This window comes from Ciconia boyciana, chromosome 6 (assembly GCF_034638445.1).
Source record: "Ciconia boyciana chromosome 6, ASM3463844v1, whole genome shotgun sequence".
Lineage (NCBI taxonomy): Eukaryota > Metazoa > Chordata > Aves > Ciconiiformes > Ciconiidae > Ciconia > Ciconia boyciana.
Window position 1 is genome coordinate 40,703,249 of NC_132939.1, and position 21,746 is coordinate 40,724,994.

The 21,746-nt window shown below is 35.2% G+C and overlaps 1 protein-coding gene across 2 annotated transcripts in view; it reads right to left on the bottom strand.

Moving 5' to 3' along the window:
• The window catches only part of PRKD1 (protein kinase D1), a 152,838-nt gene that overhangs the window by 70,421 nt on the left and 60,671 nt on the right, over positions 1-21,746 (bottom strand). For both annotated transcript variants that reach the window (XM_072865719.1, XM_072865720.1), the window contains exon 2: positions 4,804-4,942. In XM_072865719.1, coding sequence (XP_072721820.1) covers positions 4,804-4,942 — 139 coding nt within the window. The remainder of the gene's footprint in view (positions 1-4,803; positions 4,943-21,746) is intronic.

The window sequence follows — 21,746 nt, forward strand, 5'->3', positions numbered from 1 at the left end:
TACTAAAATATTAAAATAGTTTTGGGGCAAGAAAATGAAATAATTTAAATATTGTTTCCTGACTGCTTTAGTCCATTCTATCTGAATGGTCTTGCTAATATTTATAAACTGCTACCTGCTGTAAAAAACTTGGCATCTGTTTAGGTCACGTGCAAGAAATGTCATTTTTACGCAAAGTTCTAATAACTTGTAGAAGATTTTATATAGTGATGTTCTGAAATTCCTGAAGGATCACTGGCATAAAGTTAAAGAATCCAAAAAGTGGTACAAATAACTTCAAAAACACCCACAGCCCTTCTTGTCAAGGAGTGTCTTTATTTGTAACCAAAAGACAGGAACATTAAGTCACTAGTAGCCAGAGGACCTAGAGGTATATTTTGATGATCTGTGGTGATACAATGGCTTGATAAAGATTAACTGAAATCATCCTTACAAAAACAATTTTTGGAATGAAAATGCTGAAGAACTGTTGTTAAAGGATATTAATTCTCTTTCTCAGTTTTGTTTCTTAAAACTTAACAGGAATGAAAGACATAACTAATACCCTACATAAATCAGCTTTCTTACTCATGCGGGCATGCTCAGCAAAGCAGAATAGTTCAAGAGCAGAGCGCTGACTCATACAAGAACTCAGGCAAGGGGAGAGAAAAGAGAAGCTGAAGAACAACGAAAAAGAACTAGTATTTATACGTGTTACAATGCAGACCTACTTAAAGCATCTGAAGTACATGCTTGTAATCTCTTTTCAGTCCCATTTCACCATATTGTGCTACAATGATTTCCACAAGATTAAGAGAGAATACCATTTGATTAAATATGAAGGGATAGTAAGCTTCACCTTCTTAACTAAAGCAGCAAAAGGAAGACAAGGGAAAATGTGGTCCTGTTGCTGAATGGAACAGGCAACCCAGTGACAAAGGCTAGGAAAAAGGCCAAGGTACTCAATGCCTTCTTTGCCTCAGTCTTTACTGGCAAGGCCAGCCTTCAGGAATCCCAGATCCCTGAGACCAGAGAGAAAGTCTGGAGCAAGGAAGACTTACCCTCAGCAGAGGGGAATCAGATTAAGGAACATTTAAGCAAACTGGAAATACATAAATCCATTGGGTCTGACTGGTTGCACCCATAAGTGCTGACCAATGTCATTGAATGGCCACTCTTCAGTACTGTGCACTGTGTCCAGTTCTGTACTGTGTCCAGCTCTGGCCTCCCTAGTCCAAGAGAGACATGTACTTAATCTAAATAATAAACTAATCTAAATCATAATCTAAAAATAAATAATTTGCCATCTTTTGCACAGGGTCAGAGTACATTTCTGGTATGCACCATCAAACGTATTGGATGAACTTTGTGCAAACTTGATTATTTGATAGCAATATCATTATTTAGGGCATAATTTTTTAAAGTACTTTGTACTGTTCTAAATCTATTGCCTCTGAAGCTAGTTTAAAAATAAGTGCTTTTAAAAAGAATACTTTGTCATCTTTGCTAATATAAATACTATAAATACACATTTATTTGCATAAGAACTAGATAACAATTTTTCATTGCTAAGGAAGGAAAGGCCCAAGGAAGACTTTCAAATCTTTTAGCAGAGCAGAGAAAAATGATTACTTCAATTGTTCAATAAAAACATGGAAACAAAATCATAGTCTTTGGGCCATATGGAATTAAGAAACCAGTATACCTTGCCAGAAGAGTCTTGTAAGTAAAAAAAGCCTGACTTGTAAGTAAAAAAAGCCACTTCATTTTAGTGAGGGCATGAGTGATGGCTGTAGTTAAGATTACATAAATTAGGCACTCTCAAAATAACATGTGAAACAGCTTTTAGCACTGGACTGGTGGTTGGTCAAAGAGATAGTAATACTTCTCCCTTGTATTTTCCAGAAGTAGCTTTAGATGGGGGGGGGACGGGGGGACGTGACAACAACAACCACCACCAAAAAAAAAACCAAACCCAAAAACCAAACCAAACAAAAGACAGAAAGAAACTAATTCTATTACTAACTACTACTAATAGGATGATAAACTGAAACAAGAACTATTCTCAGGAATTAGAACTACTAATCACTTTCAGCAAAAACAAGTTAACGAAATCGAGAATTAAAGACTCAGAAACACTATGACTATGCAGGTATGATCACACCCTATTTCCTGTAAAACTACGAAACAGTATGCAAAAAATTATCATATACTTAGTTCTCAATACATCATAATCTTACACATGCGTTTTGCATTGTAAATTTATTCAAGATACAACAATTTCCTTAATCTATTAATTTCCTCCATTACAATGACCTTCTGAAAGATTTGGATCCCCTACATTCTCTATTTTCTTTTTCTTTTTTCTTTTTTTAACCCATCATGACACACTGCTACAGTTGCACAACTTCTGATACAGTTGATACAGTCCATCACAGAAATTATGTAAATCAATAACAAGGAGGTAATAAACGAAGATAAATTTCTTTCATGAGTTCACCATAAATAAAACCAGATAAAATGATACAGCTGATAAATACTGTCAACAGTATATACAATATAACAGAATTATTAGGAAGCGTATCATAGTGCACTTTGGGGATTTACCTTTAGCTAAAATTTGGTTACTAGAACACAGTACAACAGTACTTTGGTGGTATTAAAAATTCCAGGCCTTCAGCCAGCAATGTATACTCTAAGCTGGAGGGTGAGAGGAAAAAATAGATGGATCCTGGGCAATTGTAGGTACCACCCACACTTTCACACAGCGCTGGTTTAACAGCCTTCCTCTAAATGTTACAGAGTTGCTTGTGCTTGACCACTTTTGTGGAGAGAAGCTTCACCTAAAAAATAAAACCATAAATCCCCTAATGCTCTTAAACAGTATAGTTCTCCTTCATCACTTGCAAGTACTGCATAAAGTCCTGCTCTTGAAGATTTAAACAGCTATTTGCCCAATTTTGGTGAAGTAGAAGATATATGGTCTTCATTTCAAAAGCATATAAACAATACATCAAGTAAAGCACTAAATTCCTTGCTGATTTTTTTCCACTGCATCTGAGTTACTGATCTGGAATTATTATCTTCTGTGGGAAACATGAAACAGAGATTACTGGTATCTTTTCAAAAGGGAAAAATTTGTTTCCTGATATGGAAAGGATAAATGATCACTTACAGGAATGACTTGCATTATTCCTTATTGTACTTCCTGTTCTAATCAAAGAGTATGGAATAGAGTCCTATGCAAGAAAACTATATTTAAAACCTCAGTTGGCTTAGATTATGTGACCTAACTCTCACCTCCACTCTTTTCAGTATCCATTAGGACTTTAGCTTTCTCTTCACTAATCCTACACCCTTCCATAGATTCAGTTTCTACTTTTATATGATATATGCGTCTCCCTGTTTTTAAGGGTCTTTCTGGATGCTCTAACTGCATGTTCCAACTGCAAAAATAAAGCCATTCAGCCATCTTCTAAGTTTTATTTATCAAATACCACCCTTACATCTTTACAATCCCAGCATTCACTCTACTGCATACCCTTGTAAACTTTGCACCGCTCCTAGTCACATACCTGTCTTACATCTAAGCTTTTGACAAGTCCTATTGACACCTAACGGCACCCCCAGACTTCCTCTACATTCCAGTCACATAATTTGTGCTTATTTCCTACTTCAGTTAGAGTAATCCACTCTTTATGGCCACTCTGCTGGCCAAACATCCTCCTTAAATCCATTTGTCATTTCATTGCCTCCAAAATTTGGCCTTTCACTTCATGATTTACGCATACTCCATCTCTTCTTACATCCCTTCACCTGCTAGTCACCTTCAGACTATAGCTTTCATTCTCTGACTTTGCATGGACTTATATTATCAACTTGTCTCCCCTGACTTTTGTATTTCCTAGGCCCTAAATAGTTATTTTCTTTTGTTCCACCTTTTCACCTTCCATACCATCATTTATACCTGTCGCACAATTAATAGACCTGTACAAGAAACATCCAGCACTCCTCTTGGACAGCCATCCATAAATAATATATATTTCTATCATTTTATTTGCTTCCACCAACTAGAATTTAAATTTTCCTCTTCCTTTCCTTTCCTAATTTTAAAAATAAATCATGTAAGGAGTCAGAACAGTCCTGGCAGGCATTGTTATGTAGGGCTTTGAAAAAGCAGTTACTCTATTTCTAGCGGACATTTTCATGGCACTTCATATAAGGTAAAAGCTAGAAATCCTTACTTTAGAAGGAGCCAGGTCACTGTTAGCAAGAAAAGCCTTGACAATTCCTCCACAGGTAATTATGAACTGACTGCATTGACTAATAGAAAAAATGTATACTCTATCCAATTAAATATTAAACTGTTGATACTGCATGCAAGATACATGAAGACCAATTCTAATTTCCAAGCTACTCTGCTAATTAAGTAAATGTTAAAATATCTATTGTATTTTGTTGTTACTTGTTACATTTTGTTTCTACTGTGCTTCTTTGAAAAGGGTTGTGCTGCCACACAGGATGATTTTTTCCTCTAAAAATATAGAATATACATATTTCAAATTGCTTATAAAAATTAACCTGTTGCTTAACTAGTAATATGGACAAAATAAGGCTGTTAAAAAGTATACAGTGCAATAGAAAAAAAAAAAAAAGAATTAATAGGCGTAAGACATCTATATACATCTGAGAAAGATTTTGACCCAGTGTAGGTCAAAGTCCATACAAACAAAAATTTCCTTTTTCTTGAATCCTGACTGGGACAAAAATACTGTGGATGTTCTCGGTTAAGCATGACAGTAATTTACATTGTTTTTTACTTACCTGACAAGACAACTTCAACTAAGTCTCCTTCTTGGATATCTGCAGCTGATTTCACCAACTGGAGAATGTTTTCAGAGGTAGGGTCATGACGGAAAAGCAGAATTTTGTCATACATTCCGTAGAAACCACATTCGGGAAACTGCAAATACAAATGCATGAGAATTTACTACACTGTAAAATATATAACTGTAAAATACAATTATTATAATTAAATTTTGAGGGCCGACTAGACCATTCGTCAGAATAGTACCAAACAGGATATATTTTTTAAATATATGACAATATTTATCACTATATTCTGAAAATGGCTTTTCCCCCAAGCAAGTAAGCTCATTTGCCTTTCTCTTCCTCTGTGAGCAATGTGGTATCCACTAGAAAATGAAATAGAAATAAGTGCATCCCTTAGCCACTGCTGAAAACCTTTTCAAAGACAAGTTCCTGAGCAAGGTGTTCTAATTAGACCCCCCTGGAGCAGGTGTTTGCACTAGATGGCCTATGGAGCTCCCTACCAGTCTATATTATTCCATGATTCCATGATCTCTCCCCAGATTAGTGCCAAAAAGATGCCTTGAGGCCAGAAGAAATATTTTTCAGCTCTGCTAAGACTCAATGCCCAATGATAGCTCATTAGGAAATACCTATTTCTTGAGACTAAAGTTACTAGACAAATAAAACAATGCTTCCAAACTTAATCACAATCATCTGTTTCAATGCAAAGAAGTTGGAGCTTTGAGACCAGATTAAATCCTGTTTAAACTAAAAAAGATTTTAAAAAACTCAGAGGTTATAAACTAAATTTGAGATTATTATCTAAGCAACACTTGTTTTTCAGGGTTTTTTTTTCTGCAGCACAAAAATGTGAGTTGATTTTTTTTACGCTCCCAGCTTAAAGAACTAAGATTTTGTTTTGAAAGCATAGCCAAGAAACCCCTTTTCTGATACAAAAGATTCAATTCAGTTTTACATCACTGAACTACTCCATGTATTATTTGGGAGTTTTATCAACATGCAGTGAAAGAAACACAATGATAAGCATAGCTCGAGAGATAAACTAGCAAGTTTTGAGGTTATAATTACTTTGAAAAGAATGCAGAATAGAAGGAACCCAACAGTACTTTGAAACAATATATTCATTACTGATTACTGGAAGCTTTGGAACCTATCCAAGTATTCCAAGAAAGTTATACTTTTTTTTTTTAAGCTTTAAAGCATGCACTGAAAAGAGACAAAATGGTCAGATGCCTGGTTTGAAAGAAATGCATCTAGATCTCTGAAGTTTTGTCTGTCTTATTCCAGATTATACCATAAGTGCCAACCCACTGCTAATTCTTTGTTAGACACATTACCTGCCTGAAAAAAATGTTGCTGTATATAGTTATTCATACAGGTTTTATACTGAACAGAAACAGTTTCCAGACTCCAAAACACAAAACATTCTCACAGAGAAGTGTCTTCTCACAGAGAGTGTCTGCAAAATTCTGCTATAATGCACGTGTTTAAAGATGCAGAATTTTTATTCATGTGCACTGTGCACCATGTTAACAATCCTAGATAGGTCACTTACCTATATGATTTGATATACTATTTCAAGGCCGTTTCCTTGAGCACCTTTATTATCTATGAACTAAAAGAGTTGGCAATCTATTGCCAAACTTTGAGAAGGTTGGCACCAACATCAACACATGTACTTCTAAACAGGCATCACAATTACACGTATAAAAGAGATACATATTTGTAAAACTTTCCTAATAATCAGTTAACCATTCATATTCACAATCTCAGTTGAATGAATAGTCACAGTAACAGCATGGTGTACTTTACCATATTCATAAAGCTGAAAATGGCTTACTATGTCATGTTCAATTCAGGTTTCCAAAATATTTCTCACTGATGATTACTATCTCTATGTGGACCAAAAACTTTCTCTCTAAAAGTTTGGTCTGTTGCCTTCTAAAAACGTTATCCATGGTTTTATTCTTGTTAAGAGGAGCAAAAATGGTATTTTCTATTTTCATTTTCCTCTGTAAAATAATGAACACTGAATAACCTAGTTCTGTAAAAGATATGCATTACCACATTCAAAACTTATAGAAGCAACACCAGGTGGAATAAAATTAGTAAAGATGGATACTGAATTTTTGTTTATTTAAAATAAAATTGTCATATAGGCCACACTTCTAATGGAGTTGTTAGCCAGCCAAAAGTCACATTTTGTCATTAAATAACCAGTGAAGTAATGACATACTGCCGTATTTGGATGATTCCACTGTGCAGGCACCTTCTACTTGCCTTCTACTTTTCTACTCTCCTTAGGAAAGTGCCTTTTCCTGGGAAGCCAGGAACCATTCTTGACTGGACACAGGCATTATTATTGCTGTCTACACATCAAAAACATTCAATTTTTATTCAATTACCAAAAAGACATAATATCAAGGAACCATATTAACTTTAAGTTATTTTAAAAGTTTACCAAGAAGGTAAAATGGCAGAGTTTTGGAAAGAAAATATAGACAAAACTAATTTTCATTATGCAAGAACACGAATCTGTGTGTCTTCCTGTCTTCCTATTACTCTATAGCTATATTTTAATGCTAAAGTAAAATCCTCCATCAGCTTAACTAAGGGAGAACGGGCAAAAGAGACTTAAAGTTTCAGTATAATTGAAATTAACTCCTAAACATAGTAACAACAGCAATTTTCACCTAAGGGAGGAATTTCTGAGAAACAGTGCAAAAATCTTTAAAAAAAAGTTCTCTTACATGGAATATTCTTAATCTTGCATAAAGACAATATAACCTGGATGACATTTTCTCCCACAGTCTCAAATGTGAAGAAGAAATATTTCAAGTATCAGTATTTACTACTTAAAAAATAAGTATTTACTACTTAATATGCAGTAAATATTAAGGATTAAAACTTTAAGAATAAGCCAAATAATGCTGAAGTACCTTAATTCTCAAGGTATCATTGTTTCCAAATCTCATTAAAATAATAAATTATTCAACCTAGTTCCAAAAACATTTTTCTAGTTCAAGAACAAACTAAATTCATGGCTTAGATGTGAAATATTTACTTTAGCTTTTAAAGAAATTTGCTCTACATTAAGCATAAGTGAGAGTGAATCAAAGCTTTTGAAAGGAGATGTAATCTGAACTGCAATTACTCTCTTCATCCATACAGGTGCTAGCCTGTTCTATTACCTAGAAAAGCCTACCTTTTCTAGGTAATAGAAAAGCAGATGACACAGGCACTAGGAGACACCCGAGTGTCTTATAGATCCATTCAACATCTGACCTAGCAGCTCTGAGCTGAGCCTAAAAGCCTGCTGGAGCCACTCACATGCCTGTGTCATGGCACTCCACGGCTGGAGAAGCTCTTCTTCCCTTACGCCAGCACTTGAGCTGGCAGCAGGCATGTTCACTCTTCTCCTAAACATTTTAGATTTAGAATATGCATGAGAATGTAATCCCAGCGGAATTATAATTTTAATTAAACAGATTCCTACCTTCCTACAGTATACAAGCCTGATGGCATGTCGTAACAGTGAGAATTTTCTTTTACAGAAGCAGTGAGTCATTAAAAATATCTTTCAAAATGGGCACAGCTGACCTTTTTCAAACACTAAAGAATTTTCTCATTTCACTGCATTTCAGAGATAGTACAAGTATTTCCCTCTAAACTCATTATGACTTAAATTGTTTGTTCTCTCTGTATATTCCCATTCCATTTGCTCTTTTCAAATTAGGTCTATTTTTTCTACCTATAAAAGTATTGGCTATATTACATGTATTATATATGTATATGTATAAATATGTGTCTTTTGAGATATCATTTATTATATTCTGTAGGCAAAAATATATTCAATCACAACATTTTTTGGTAAATTATATACAAGAATTATCTTCTGGGTTTGAGTTAGTTTTCCTCAGATAAACTACTCCCATGCCAAGAAAGCCATTTTGATGGTGCGATTCTCCAAATAAAACATTGTGTAAGGACCAACTGTTGCAACAGTGACAAAAATATTCCCTCAGCTCAGCTTATTCCTGCCAACAATAATGTTGATATGCACAAACGAAAGTAAACAAAAAGCAGCTACATTGCTTGGTACTACAACACTATAAATAGCATTTCTTTTTGCCAAATACAGGGCAAAATAGGAAATGCATATATGTCAAGCTACCTAAAAGCTAACTAAAGCTAAGCTAACTAAAAACTAACTAAAAACGATGGTATTGGATCTAAATTCCCAACGCTAATAAAAGCCATTTTTTCGGTATAATAGCTGCTTAAAGCAGAATTACCAGAAGTAAAACAGTCATTGTAATTTCTATAATGAGGAAATGTAGTATTTCTGTAAGAATCAGGAGAGTGGAAAATTGTTTACATGAGGTTCAGAAAAAGGATCTATTTCTGGATGCTTAACAAGTCATCAGTAGTCCTTAAACATCACAACTGTACATATAGACATTGGTTGCTTACTCCAAGTGTGAAATAAAATGCATCTTCTTAAACTGCTTTCAGTGTGGTTTAATCTAAGGTGCATTAGTTTACAACTGAAACAGGATAAATTACCTTTACAGCATAGTAACTTGTTAAACTGCCACAGTTTAGCTGTGTATTTCAAGTGTGCCCCCACCCGCCTTTTTTTTTTTAAATAGCGAGAAAGATCAGCTCTCTAACATATTTTAAATCACTTACAAACAATTTGGGTACCAGATTTGCAAGTTAGCAAAATTTCTGTATTAATATAAGTCTATACCCAGTCTTTATGTTGTTATTTATTACATATTTTCCAGTGTAAAGAGAAGAAATATTGGACAGCATGCTTCTAAGACACTGAAAACTACAAAATGTATTTTGTCTAAGACTTAAAGGTTCAGTGCACCTGAAGATAAGTTGAAAATTTGGTTTGCCATAGACAGTGAAGTTCTGGAAAAGCTGAGAGTATTTTTTAATAAAACGACTTAAAAAAAAAAATCAAAAGAAAATACAAATAAGAAGGAATGCAATTACTATTGAAGAGAATATCCAATGTGCCACGTGAATTATTTTAAGAGCCTTATTTCTATTTTCCAAACTTGTACTTTCAACTTTGCTACTTAAGGTCAATTTCTGAGAGATGTGTAAGACCATTAGGAAGATACATCACATAGATATATCCTCCATAAAAAGGAAGGTTCTTTAACCTAGACACATGCAGTCCCAGTCTGAGATCTGGGCATAAACGATTAAGTCTTCAAATACGTAAAAGACTGGTTTCTCCTCTGCATGGAATATTAAGGATTAGCAAATCTAAAACACAGGAAGGGATACAATACAGAGAATTATTGTATTTTTGAAAATTATTGACTGAAGACAAGGGAAGCTTTGCAAGGATAAGAATTTTAAAAAATCTTATTGTTTGCCTAAGAAAGGGAATATCTATTAGTGGAGGGTTTTTTAACAGAATAAATCAAACAAATGTCAGGAATCTGACAGCTAATCTTTCTGTGTTGGGATAGAAGGATAAAGTAGATAACCTCATATGACCTAACGATCATGATGCTGAAAAATTCACTATCTAGAATAAATGGGGACAAAATAAATGGCTAAATGTGTATTACTAATTTTTATATTATTTATTTACTTATTTATTAAGTACAACTCTCCCTGTCCACAAGCAATGTTAAATCTTGCTTATGCCTATCCACAGTGATATTAGGTCAAAAAAATGCTAAACTTAGCATGACCCTTCTCAATAAAACTGTCATTATCATACAGAGGAAACTCTGTATTATACATCCACAGGTTTTGTTCATCAATTTACTAAATCAAAGGTAATTTGCTACAAGAAATTTTTTTAAAAAAATTAAAATATAAAGTATCCTAAGAACATGTACGAGTATTAGCTTTGCTATAAGAGCAGTTAATGTTGTCCAGCCTTGCAACGTAGATGCCATTCATCATTATGTTTATATCAGTGCAAGAGACTTACAGTGGAAGCACTGTATTGTTCCTTCATTCTATATTACTGGTAAGCAGCCTGTGATGTACCAGAGAGATATCATAGTATACTATGGGAAAACTGTTGTAAAGGTTATATCACATATAAACAACTACTCCTCTCAAAGCAAACTATTATCTAATCTACAACATGCTCTTCTGCAAGAAAGGAAATACAAGATACTATTTTTCATCATACTGACAATGACATTTTAAAAAAATTAATCACTCCCATGAAGAAACAAAATTTTGGCAGTAAACAAACTGACTGTTTAAGGCTTAAAACTTCAAGGAAGATCTGGATTCTGTGCCCTTTACAGGGCTGCACTGAATTGACTTGCAATTCAACTACTACTGATCAGTGTTACTATTTATAAAGCACGCACATGAGTTTGCAGGATAAACTGTTTCACTCATTAGTGTAAAACAGCATTCATGTAGACAAACAATTATGTCACAGGAAAGTCAAATTGATTTCAGACAGCTTGATGAGGAAAACTTGTAATTTAGAGATCATCATTTAAAAATCAGCTTTCACGGATGGCAGAGGGGGACTGTTTGAAGTTTTAGCAAGACAATGTTTCTGGATCAAGCTGCAAGTTATTTCTTGTCCACTTTAAAAAGGAAAATGAAATATTCTATTAACAAGATAGTGTTAATTACTGTTGCTTGTGTTGATTACAAATGTATTACTATTCTGAATACAATGTGTTTATTGTTGGATAATAGTGATTTAAATTTGTTAGTTTATTAGCTTTTAAATTGTTAATGTTTACTGAATGTAGATGCAGCGATCATTCACAGACTGTGAATACTACTTTAGTACTGCTTTAACCAATTACATCTCCACGAGAAATAAAATGTATATACATACCTCTCAAGAGGTGTGACTACCCTAAGGTTCTAAAAATTTCAACAACAAAGACCTAAATGTCAGTTTTCAGCATTCCCACTCGCCTGAAAAGGCGATGCTTGTCTCATATTATGCCAATAGTTTCTCCTTACATGTACCGTAATGTTACCACAATAAAAGTGTATTATTTGGGAAAAGCATAACAGACTTTTATTCCAAACATTGAGCCTTAAAAAACTGCTGTCTAAACACTCATATAAAACATGTTTTACGTGATATTGTAGCAGCTTTTATGGTAAAAAACAGGAAACACTACTAGCATTTGAAGTCACCCGTAAGCAGACTGAAGTTGTGTGCTTCTTTCGTTTCCTGAAAATATCACATAACCGTTATCTACCCGTAAGACTAAAAAAAAAAAAAAAAAAAAAAAGTTGCTTTTTCAGATGAAAAAAACCTGCTGGTCACGATCTCAAGTAATAATTTGGTATTGCCCAGCTTGTGGGTACAATGGCAGCAGATTATCCATAAAACACAGGACAAAAGGAGGCTCAGCACTAACCTTTCCTCAGCAGATACCAAAGCGGAAGCAATCATTGAAGTGTTTTTACCCTTAGCAACTGTAAATGTCTCAAGAAACTCCACCAAAATATTTCACTAATAACTGTACAGAAGCCAAATGATTATGCAAATTCTGGGTTTTCATTTAAAAAGACTTCAAGTGATACTACAAAAAAATTGCAGACTCATATCAAATTTCAATAACTAGAACCTCTAATTATAAGCATTCAGTAATTCATTTAATCCATTATCCATTGTATCAGTCAATAATTTCAATGGCAAACATCCATCCACATGCAGTCACAAGCTGAACTATGTACATCCATAACTGTGCTGTCTTATTAACAACTGTTCTCAATACAAGGATCAAACTGCTGAAAAAAAATTGGTGATACTTAAAACTATCCGATTACTGTGACAATCAACTGGGTTTATTATTAAAGAAACAGAACTTTAAGAGACCTGATATATCTAAATGTTAATGTATTTCCAATATGAATTGGGAAGCTTTCAATAATTAATGATAATTAACCACATATATAGTTATTTGAATGTAGAATTTGAATGTAGAATGTATTCAGCCTTCCTCTTTCTGTAGTAAAGCACAATTTCTAATAGAAACTAACTAAAAGGAAAGGTGAGACTGCCTAAGGTGAGACAACCCTCTCACCAGTTTGGTTTAATAATTATGTATTAGGAAGATTAGCACAGTAGATATCTCAAATGAAAAACTGATGAGAAATAAATTTCTTCCACATAAAGAACTTTATCTGGAAGAGCTGGAAAACACATACTCTAAACATTGATGCTGGTTTCAGTGGAATTACTAATGTAATCCAATAGTCAAAAAAGTGTGTTGCTGTGATCATTTTGCAAAAATACTTCTTTCAACATACTAAAATTGTCATGTTTTTATAACAGAACAGGTAGATATATTCTCAGTGCCAAAGGTGAAAAAAAAAAAAGTCCTCTTCCTGTTTCTGTCTTTTTGTATGTTACTACAACTTTGCACATTTCCTGTAAGGGATAGTTTCTGTTGCTTTATTCTACGAAGTAATGACAGTTGGCTTTTTAATTTTTCCAGTCCTCATTGACCTTGTTCTTAACATTAAATTGCACTACGTCTTTTTTAGTGATAACTGTTTTTTCCTTCTAAGAAGTAGCTATATTTTTCCTTCTAATTTAGTTAGATTTTTGCAAGCCTTCCTCTTAGAGAAGTCCTGAGTGATTACCGTAACCGCAACAAGAACCTTGATAAAACCTGGAAGTCTTTCACAGCGCAAGATAATGATCCAGCACACATAAGGACTGTGGGCTAAACAATGTCTTCACAGCATGTGGAGAAGTTGAGTCACACTGAATGTTTGTTGACCTAACCCAACTTGCTAAAACACAAGTTAGGTTGACCTAACCTAACAACGTTGTTGACCTAACCCTAACTCTTTTAAAATAAATAAATAAATAAATAAATAAATAGTCTTACACTGATACAACTGTTTTAAAACTAAGATATAAATGTACAAAATTTTATAAACAATCATAATAACCAAACTGAAACATTCTTCTTTTACATTCTTAAAATAACAATGCATTTTATTTTTAGAAGTCAGGATTTCCTTTCTCTACAGAGGTTACAACACAGCAAATTCATGATACTGAAAAACAGAGAATTTTTGGCCAAGAGGACTGCCTAAATTCTCTAATTGTGGCAGTCACTATTAACTTACTTGCAAAACTCAAGAGATTTTTCAAAGGCTCTATTTACCAAGCACAAAGGTATCATGAAAATATTAGTCTTTCCTTTATGCATAAAGAGAATACCCCGAGACTTCACAGTTTTGTAGTAAAAAATATCAGCTAGTATTCAAAGACTTTCTTCACATACAACACTGCAGTTACTACAAACTATCACAAACTCTGGAGTTTAAATAGAAGTTCACACTATGGCTACACAGATTATATGTAGTAACATCTCAGTAAGAACAGGAGCTGGTCCCTGCTCCAGCAGCAGTGGTATCTCCACCTCATTCCAGGATGTTTCATGCTGTGCTTAAGACATCTCAGATATGGTGGCTTCCATATCTGACCTTCCATAAAGACCTTCCGGTGATTGCCTTTGCACTTGCCAGGCAGCCAAACAGCAAGGATAGGCAAAACTGCCTATTTCCTTTCCTTTCCTCCCTTCTTTCTTGTTTCTTTTCCCCAGCAATCAGCTTTCAGTTGTACAGGAAAGAAAAGTAAGTATCAGAAAATACAAGGAGTAGTACTAACCATCTTGATACTGCCTGCATTGCAGTACTACCTGAGACAGGCTTAGGCCAAACCCATTTGTCACAAGTACAGAAAGGAAGACAAATGATCGATGAACAAAGATCTTGCACTGGAAAGGTAAAGAAGCAACAGAAGAAACCTTGAAAGGTTAGGAAGAGAGCCGACAAGAGCAAAGAAAATACATGTAGAACAGAAGCATAGGACAGACCTTGAGGTCTTGTGAGCCTTGAGGATAGCAGCAAGGAGCCAGGTTTACAAGGGTTAAAGCAGTGAATGGGAACAGCAGTATAGGTCCTTGCTTCCTTTTTGCCTTTGTGTTCCCGAAAAAGTATTAGAAGGTTTGCTTCTGATCTAACTGCTAAGTGAAACAGAGAAGTTTCTAAGATTATACCCACTGAGCCAGTCAGGAACCATTCTCTGGATCCAAGGCTAAGCAGTAGGGAAACAGCTCACTGCCATATAGCTGAACTCTCGCCAGAAGCAGGGAGACAACATTCCCACCGCTTATTTTAAACAGTCCGTTACAGATGTTAGGACCCAAACCATGTCTGGGCATCATCTGAAATAGTGTGATTTGACACAATTCAAACTGTATCAGGAAGCACACAATTAAACAACTGAAAAGCTTACATGATTTTGGGCCAGTGCTCAAGCCCGTGTTCTCATTTTGGTTTATTTAAAGATATAGTTGAATAAAGATACAGTTGAACTCCAGAGAACCATCACCATTTGGAACATTCCTAACATCAGTTAAACTACTTCACTAACACTTTAATATGGGTGGCGTCATTCCCTGTTTACAGTATTTATTCTTATTATTATTTACTACAATCCTTGATTAATTACATGTTCTATAAAGCACAACGTGACACCTGCAGCATAGCAGTTAATAAGGCTTTCCCAAGTGGGCTGTCAGGAAGGAGCGAACTTCTTATTGTTCATGATGTAAACAATATTTTAGATAACAAATACGCACATACAAGTATTTCGCTAATTCTGTTTGCTGCAGTGATTTGCTGCACAAATCAGATTCCTCCATCCCTCTCAGATCTGGAACAGAGTACTTTGCCCACACACCCTGACTTGGACTGGCACCAAACTACAACTTTTTCTGCAGCTGCCGTCTATGGAACAATGATGACCACAGAGGAAAAATACAGCTGAGCTCCCTCAGAGAAATATCCGTGAACATGGTGAATGGTGAAACATAGGAACATGGCTATTTTGGAGAGAGCCTGACCTCTGAGCAACCTTTTTGTCAGCCTCTTTCAGTACAGGTTGTTCCCTGCAGCCATTCAGGGTAGGAGTTGCTTCCTTTGCATAGTATCTTTAAACAAACATGTTCTCTTACTACCTATGCCTCCTGCCACTGCATGTCGGCTTGCCTGGTGTCACTCACATTGCTCACTGCCAAAAATACTGAGTATATACCACATTACTCAAGCTACTTGTATGCAGACTTTAAAAACTTCCAGTTCAGGGCAAGCAGCAAGAGATATAGGAGGAGAATAAAAAAAAAGCATCTTAAACAATACTACATGGCATTTTTTTCAAATCTAGACTCTTTTACTCAACAGCAAAGAGAAAGCAAAGTTGACACATCAGAAACACAGCTCAAAAAATTTTGTGTGGTTGCAATTGAAAACTTCGGTAAAATCATGGTGACTTTGTAGATCCTGATGCCCGGTAATGCTGCTTTAGTGACTTAAAAATATCTGAAGAAGGGGTGGGGGGGGGTGAAGAGTTTTCTCTCATTGCTCCTGGACGGAGTCTGGCAAGTGTCTGCTGGCTGGGGTCAACCCACCACAGTTCAATGCAATTACACATGAAAAATCTTAAATAATAACACTTCTTTCTCAAACAAAGAGAACTTTAGCATAATTAGTGTAACTCTATTTGTGCTACCACAAGACACTAATATAACTTTCTCCATTTCCATTAAAAAGATTTTATTTATTTTTCATTGAGACTTCTGTGGAAGTACTTCATTCTGAATTACTGCATGTAATGGGTTACCAAAAATATATGTTTTTTATGTCTTGGAAATTGATTTTCACTAATACCATGTAAAGACTACCTTAATTTAAAATAACCTCTGACTCTTAAATACAATTTATTTTCTCCAAGACTTAGCTTTTTTACTGTTACTTCCTCAGCATTTTGTGAATATTCTATTACAGCTTCCAGTGCAGCGAAGATGACGCAGGGTCAAGCAGATGTAAAGAAAGAATAAGTCCAATAACTCAGACGTTGAGAAAACACTCAAATAATTTTGTCACATAAAAATTCTAAAAGTTCGTGTGCCATGCAAATCAAAACACACTTGTGTAGCTGACTTCTCTATCATGTAGATTAAGGGGTTAATTCAATAGAGATATTTAGAAAAGTAATAATAATAAACACACAACAATAAGACTCAAAAGAGAAACTGGTCTTCACATCCTGTTGGAGCCAGAAGTATTATCACATATACCACATCTGCATATGCTGCATAATTTCCCTGAAAATTTTCACCGGCAGAAGCACTGAGGGAGAGCACTAACAGTTTGTGTCTTGGTTATCTAACACTGAGTTTGGGAGCACTGTTCTACTAACACCAATCCATTAATGCCACATTTCTCTAAGGCAATACGGGAACCTCAGCAGAAAGGCTCCCACAGTTCCTGTATATGTTTTCTGTGCAGCCCAACACTGTCCCCCCCAGTACAGAATTATGGAGCTGCCTGCGAAACGTTTAGGAGAAGAACGTGACAACAACAATGTCAGATTGTTGACAGGCATCCACTTATGTAGATGCTTCACGAACAGATTGCAGTTCTCACTAAGGAGGTTGAAAACTGGAGCAGAAACTTTCATGCCCTTCAGGAAAAAGGCAGAAAAAGGATGATGAATCACTAACAAAATCAAGTATTTTTTCTAGTTCCTTTAATCAAAAAAAGATTTAAGACAGTGACTAAAGAGTCCCTTAGTCACAAGCATTCACTGTTTCTGAAGCTGCAGTCTTACTAATTCGATGCCATATACTGTATCTGGGAAAACAACCCCCAAATTTAAGAAAGATGAAAAGAAATCAATTCAAGAGCCAATTCTACACATTATTTAAAAAACAAACACCCCCCCCAAAAACAAACAAACAAACAAAAAACACCAAAACCCAAAACATTTCTGTGAGAGTCTACCACCAATTCAGGAGACTCTGTCACGTACATAACTCAATAGACTACACACACATAGAACAAGCATCTTTGATCTTTTTGCGCATTGCACAACACGTAAACTACTTACATGCAGTCAAAGTTTCTGTGTATGAGGTAAGATATCTAGACAGATCTAATAAAGGTAAGAGATCTAGAGATCATTTTCACTTGTTATACCTCTACTCTGCTTCCAAGATACACTTCATTTCCTTTGAGACAGAAGTCAGGTTAGGCAATTGCTTAAAGATAAATTTAAAACTTTTTTTTGCAAAGAAAGAGAAAACAAAAGAGCTGTGATCAAGACTGCTGTTTTAATTAAAGCATTCCCAAATATGTGGTTTCCTCCTGAAAAAGCAGAACTCCCTTACATTTTGAGTAAAGTGTTAAAGAGAGATTTTGAAAATTACTCTTTCATCCACTCACAACATTAATTCTATATTCCAGGAAATACAGTAAGAGCCCTTTGTAAAATACTCGTAAAGGGCTCTCTTCTACTGAATTTGATACAAATGTGAATGTTTTTTTAAGTAGAAGCAGCATGTTGATTCAACTTTTAGTACTAATAACTAGTTTGCTCCTTGGTCAGTTGTCTATTTTACTTTCATTTATTAATAACTAGGATCCTTATTAATAAAGGATAAAAGAGACAACATCAAATAACAGGATTACAGGGCTCCCTAATCCTATAATGAATATAATCAGGAGGAGATTATAGCAGGAAAAAAGGCTGAGGGCGCTTATGTTGGACATCAGTTTGGCAGGAGCACACATACCTAGAACCAGGTCTGCACAGGGAGTCAGACGACTAACTTATTTGTAAGTTACACATTAATTCCCCATTCAAAATGTGGCTTAGAAAAGCCAAAATACTAAGAGAAAACTGTCCAGAACAGCCAGCAAAAAACATTAGGACAGAAATGTCTGTAAACTATTGCTTTATGCAAATTTAGTATCTCTTTGCAGATGTGAGTAAGGCATGTCATGGGAGGTTTGGGATTCAGTGTCCATGACACCCAAAAGGATTTTCCTTGCTGAATGCCTGTTTGGGCATAGGAAAAAAAAATAAAATCATGCTGTTTAACATAACAAAAAAAATTGGCAGCTTTTATATAATAATACTAAAGACTTCTAGATAGTGAGTCACTTGGGAAAAGGCCATTTGGGTTTCTAGGCCTTCCTACCTGAAAGTTTCAAAGCTGGACTGTACAACTTTTCAAAGACAGTCCTAATCATTAGGCTAGGACAAGATCACTAAAGAAACAGAAACCACTGAAAGATGTATGGGATCACAAACAGATCACAACAAAGTTTCTGCCTCTGTAATGGGCACTCAACAGAAACTGGACAGTTAAGAGATTAAAAATAAAATATCCTCCTGAGAGCAAAGGCCTAAACTAAGACTGCCCTCCCCAAACATCTTGTCAGCAATATTGTTTCTTAACAAAAGTGCTTGTAGGTGCTATGTTTCCCTTTGCCTCCAGTACATCCTTTAGTAACACGTATACACTAAGGGAAAATCTCTCAGCACACTCAGGCATAAAGATTAAACATATATTTAAGTCTTCTGTGAATCTAGGAACACTTTCACAGAACTAGAAAAATCTTTTAAGGGAAGCACATGAATAAACCTTAAGGTTAATTAATTTTTTTAAATTGATTTTAAAAAAATAAATGCACTAAACACAGAAATCGCCACATTGCAAAAGGAGCTTTGAAGTGTATGTCTCATACATACAGAAATACCATGTTCAAAACAGAAAGTTGATAGCAACAGATATAAATAGAAACTTAAGAGTTGTAGAAAACCACTAAGGAAAGCCAGAAGATATGCGGAAATATTACTGTCAGCATACTTATGGCATATTAAAAGTTTTGCTAATACTTTAGGAACAAAAAGAACTGTAACAATTCTACCATCCATAAATATTTATCAATCACTTTTCTTCTCCCCCCCATTTTGGGAAAAGGCAGCATTAGGTATTAATGATGAAACACTTTCTATTCTAACACCAGTTGATATGGATGTTGACGAGAACTCACTGAAGCCCCACACTTATACTGGCAAGTCCAAAAACCTTTGAAGCAAAGTTGAAAGAGCTGTAAAGTCAACGGTTGGGTTCTGGAGCAATCGAGAGGAGGGAAACTAACGTGCTGCTTTTTAAAAAGGGAAACAGAGCTATCTGCATAACTGCAGACTTCTCAAAATAATGGAACAAAAGATACACAGTTCAACAAATGAAAACATGAAGGACAGTAATACTATTTAACTACCACTTTGGCTTATGGAAAAACTAGATAACTTGGTAATGTAACAAGGAGACTGCACAAGCATAACTTAACAGCGACACAAAGTCAGACTTTGCAAAATATTATCTCAGGCCCCTAGAAACATGGAATGCAAGCTGCTCTGATGGAAGAGGGACTCTATTCTGAAAACCAATGATGAAATTTAGCTAACGTAGTGGGTAATTAGATGAACATGCACTCTTAGTGAATTGCTTTTGCCATAAACTGGGGAATATCAAAGAAGCATATGGATTTACTACCTCTGCTTTTGGCACTGATGCAACTGCAACTGGAAGTCTGTACTCATACTTAGCATTTAAAATTAAAAAAACTAGGACATTGGAGAAAGGATTCAGGGAAGAATGATAGAATAATTAAGGAACTGAAGGACATGCTCTCCTGTACGTGGCAGCAGGGGATTAAACTGTTTAAAGGAAAGTCAGGATGTGATTTGATCATTTTTGATAAGCATCAGTATGAGAAACTGAAATCTGATTATCTATTGATTCATCTGCCTTGCAGACAAACAGCAAGTTCCCATTTCTGACAGCTGAGGCTATGTAGAATTAGACTACACAACAATTATTTTGCTGGTCCAGTTTCTTTTGGTTTTGCCTATTTTAAGTAGCTAAAACAAGTGCTCACTGAAAAACAAATATGGTAGTGCTATTTCCACATTATTGGATTTTGTTTGTAAAAGAGATGCTCTGTTTGAAAAGGAATTAATTCAGACAACTCCTATGGCCTTTCTTATACAAAAAAAATGTTAGAACAAATTACCATAATGTCATACCCTCTTAATCAACAACAACACTCACAGTCAGGCTAACCAGAGAAAGCTAACAGCTTTCTTTTTTTTTTTCTTTTTAGTTCTTTAGTTCTAGTTTAGTTTTTTTGTTTTGGTTTGTTTTTTTGGTTGGTTTTTTTTTTTTAGTCTCAGGATGACAAAATAGGTATCTAATGCATCAGGTATCTGACATTATCCTGCCACTCAATTTTGGCATTGACAAGACCTCTAATGTAACACTCTGGCTAGTTCTGGGTGCCCAGAGACAGTCCAAGGACAGCACCAAAAAAAGAGTTCTGTAAAATGTGATATAAAAGGAAAGATTTAAAGAGCTAAGCAACAATTAGGGGAAAGAAGATAGATCAAAGTCTTTGATAGTCTTTACTTCTGTTAGTTAGGCAGTAAGGAGTTTATACAAAGGGGATTCAAGTTAAATATTAATTAAGGATAGTTTAAAAACTGGTCATGACTTTTGGGGGAGGCTGTAGCATCTGCATCACTGGCGGTTCTCAGAACAGGTTAGACAGAGAAGAAGGGTACAGATAGAGCTCATCCGGACTTGGAGAGGAGGAAGGCTTTTTGGGTCTTTCTATCCCTGTATCTACAACTTGTGTCTTCTGAAAGACACAAGAAAAAATTACTTCTGGCTTAGAGTAAGAAAAATAAACTACATAAGGCACATTCCTACAGTTTAATGTTCCTTTCTGTAAGTCACATTTCTGTGACTTTCCTTTCTGATTATCTAAAATTCCCATTGTAAGTTCAACTGGAGAAATACTTCCCATTTTTTTATCCTGAACCGTTGTGTAGAGCTCCGCTCCAACGTTACATAGCTGGCACATTTCACAAGGGAAGTTTTTGCATCTCAGTGTGGGTGAATACATGTCCACCCCCATCCAACTAGTACTGACAGATTATTTGACAGTTTAATTTCAGTCAGACCTATCTGCCTCAAGAATATTTTTAAACATCAAGACAAAAGTTGCCTTAGAGTTTAATATGTCTG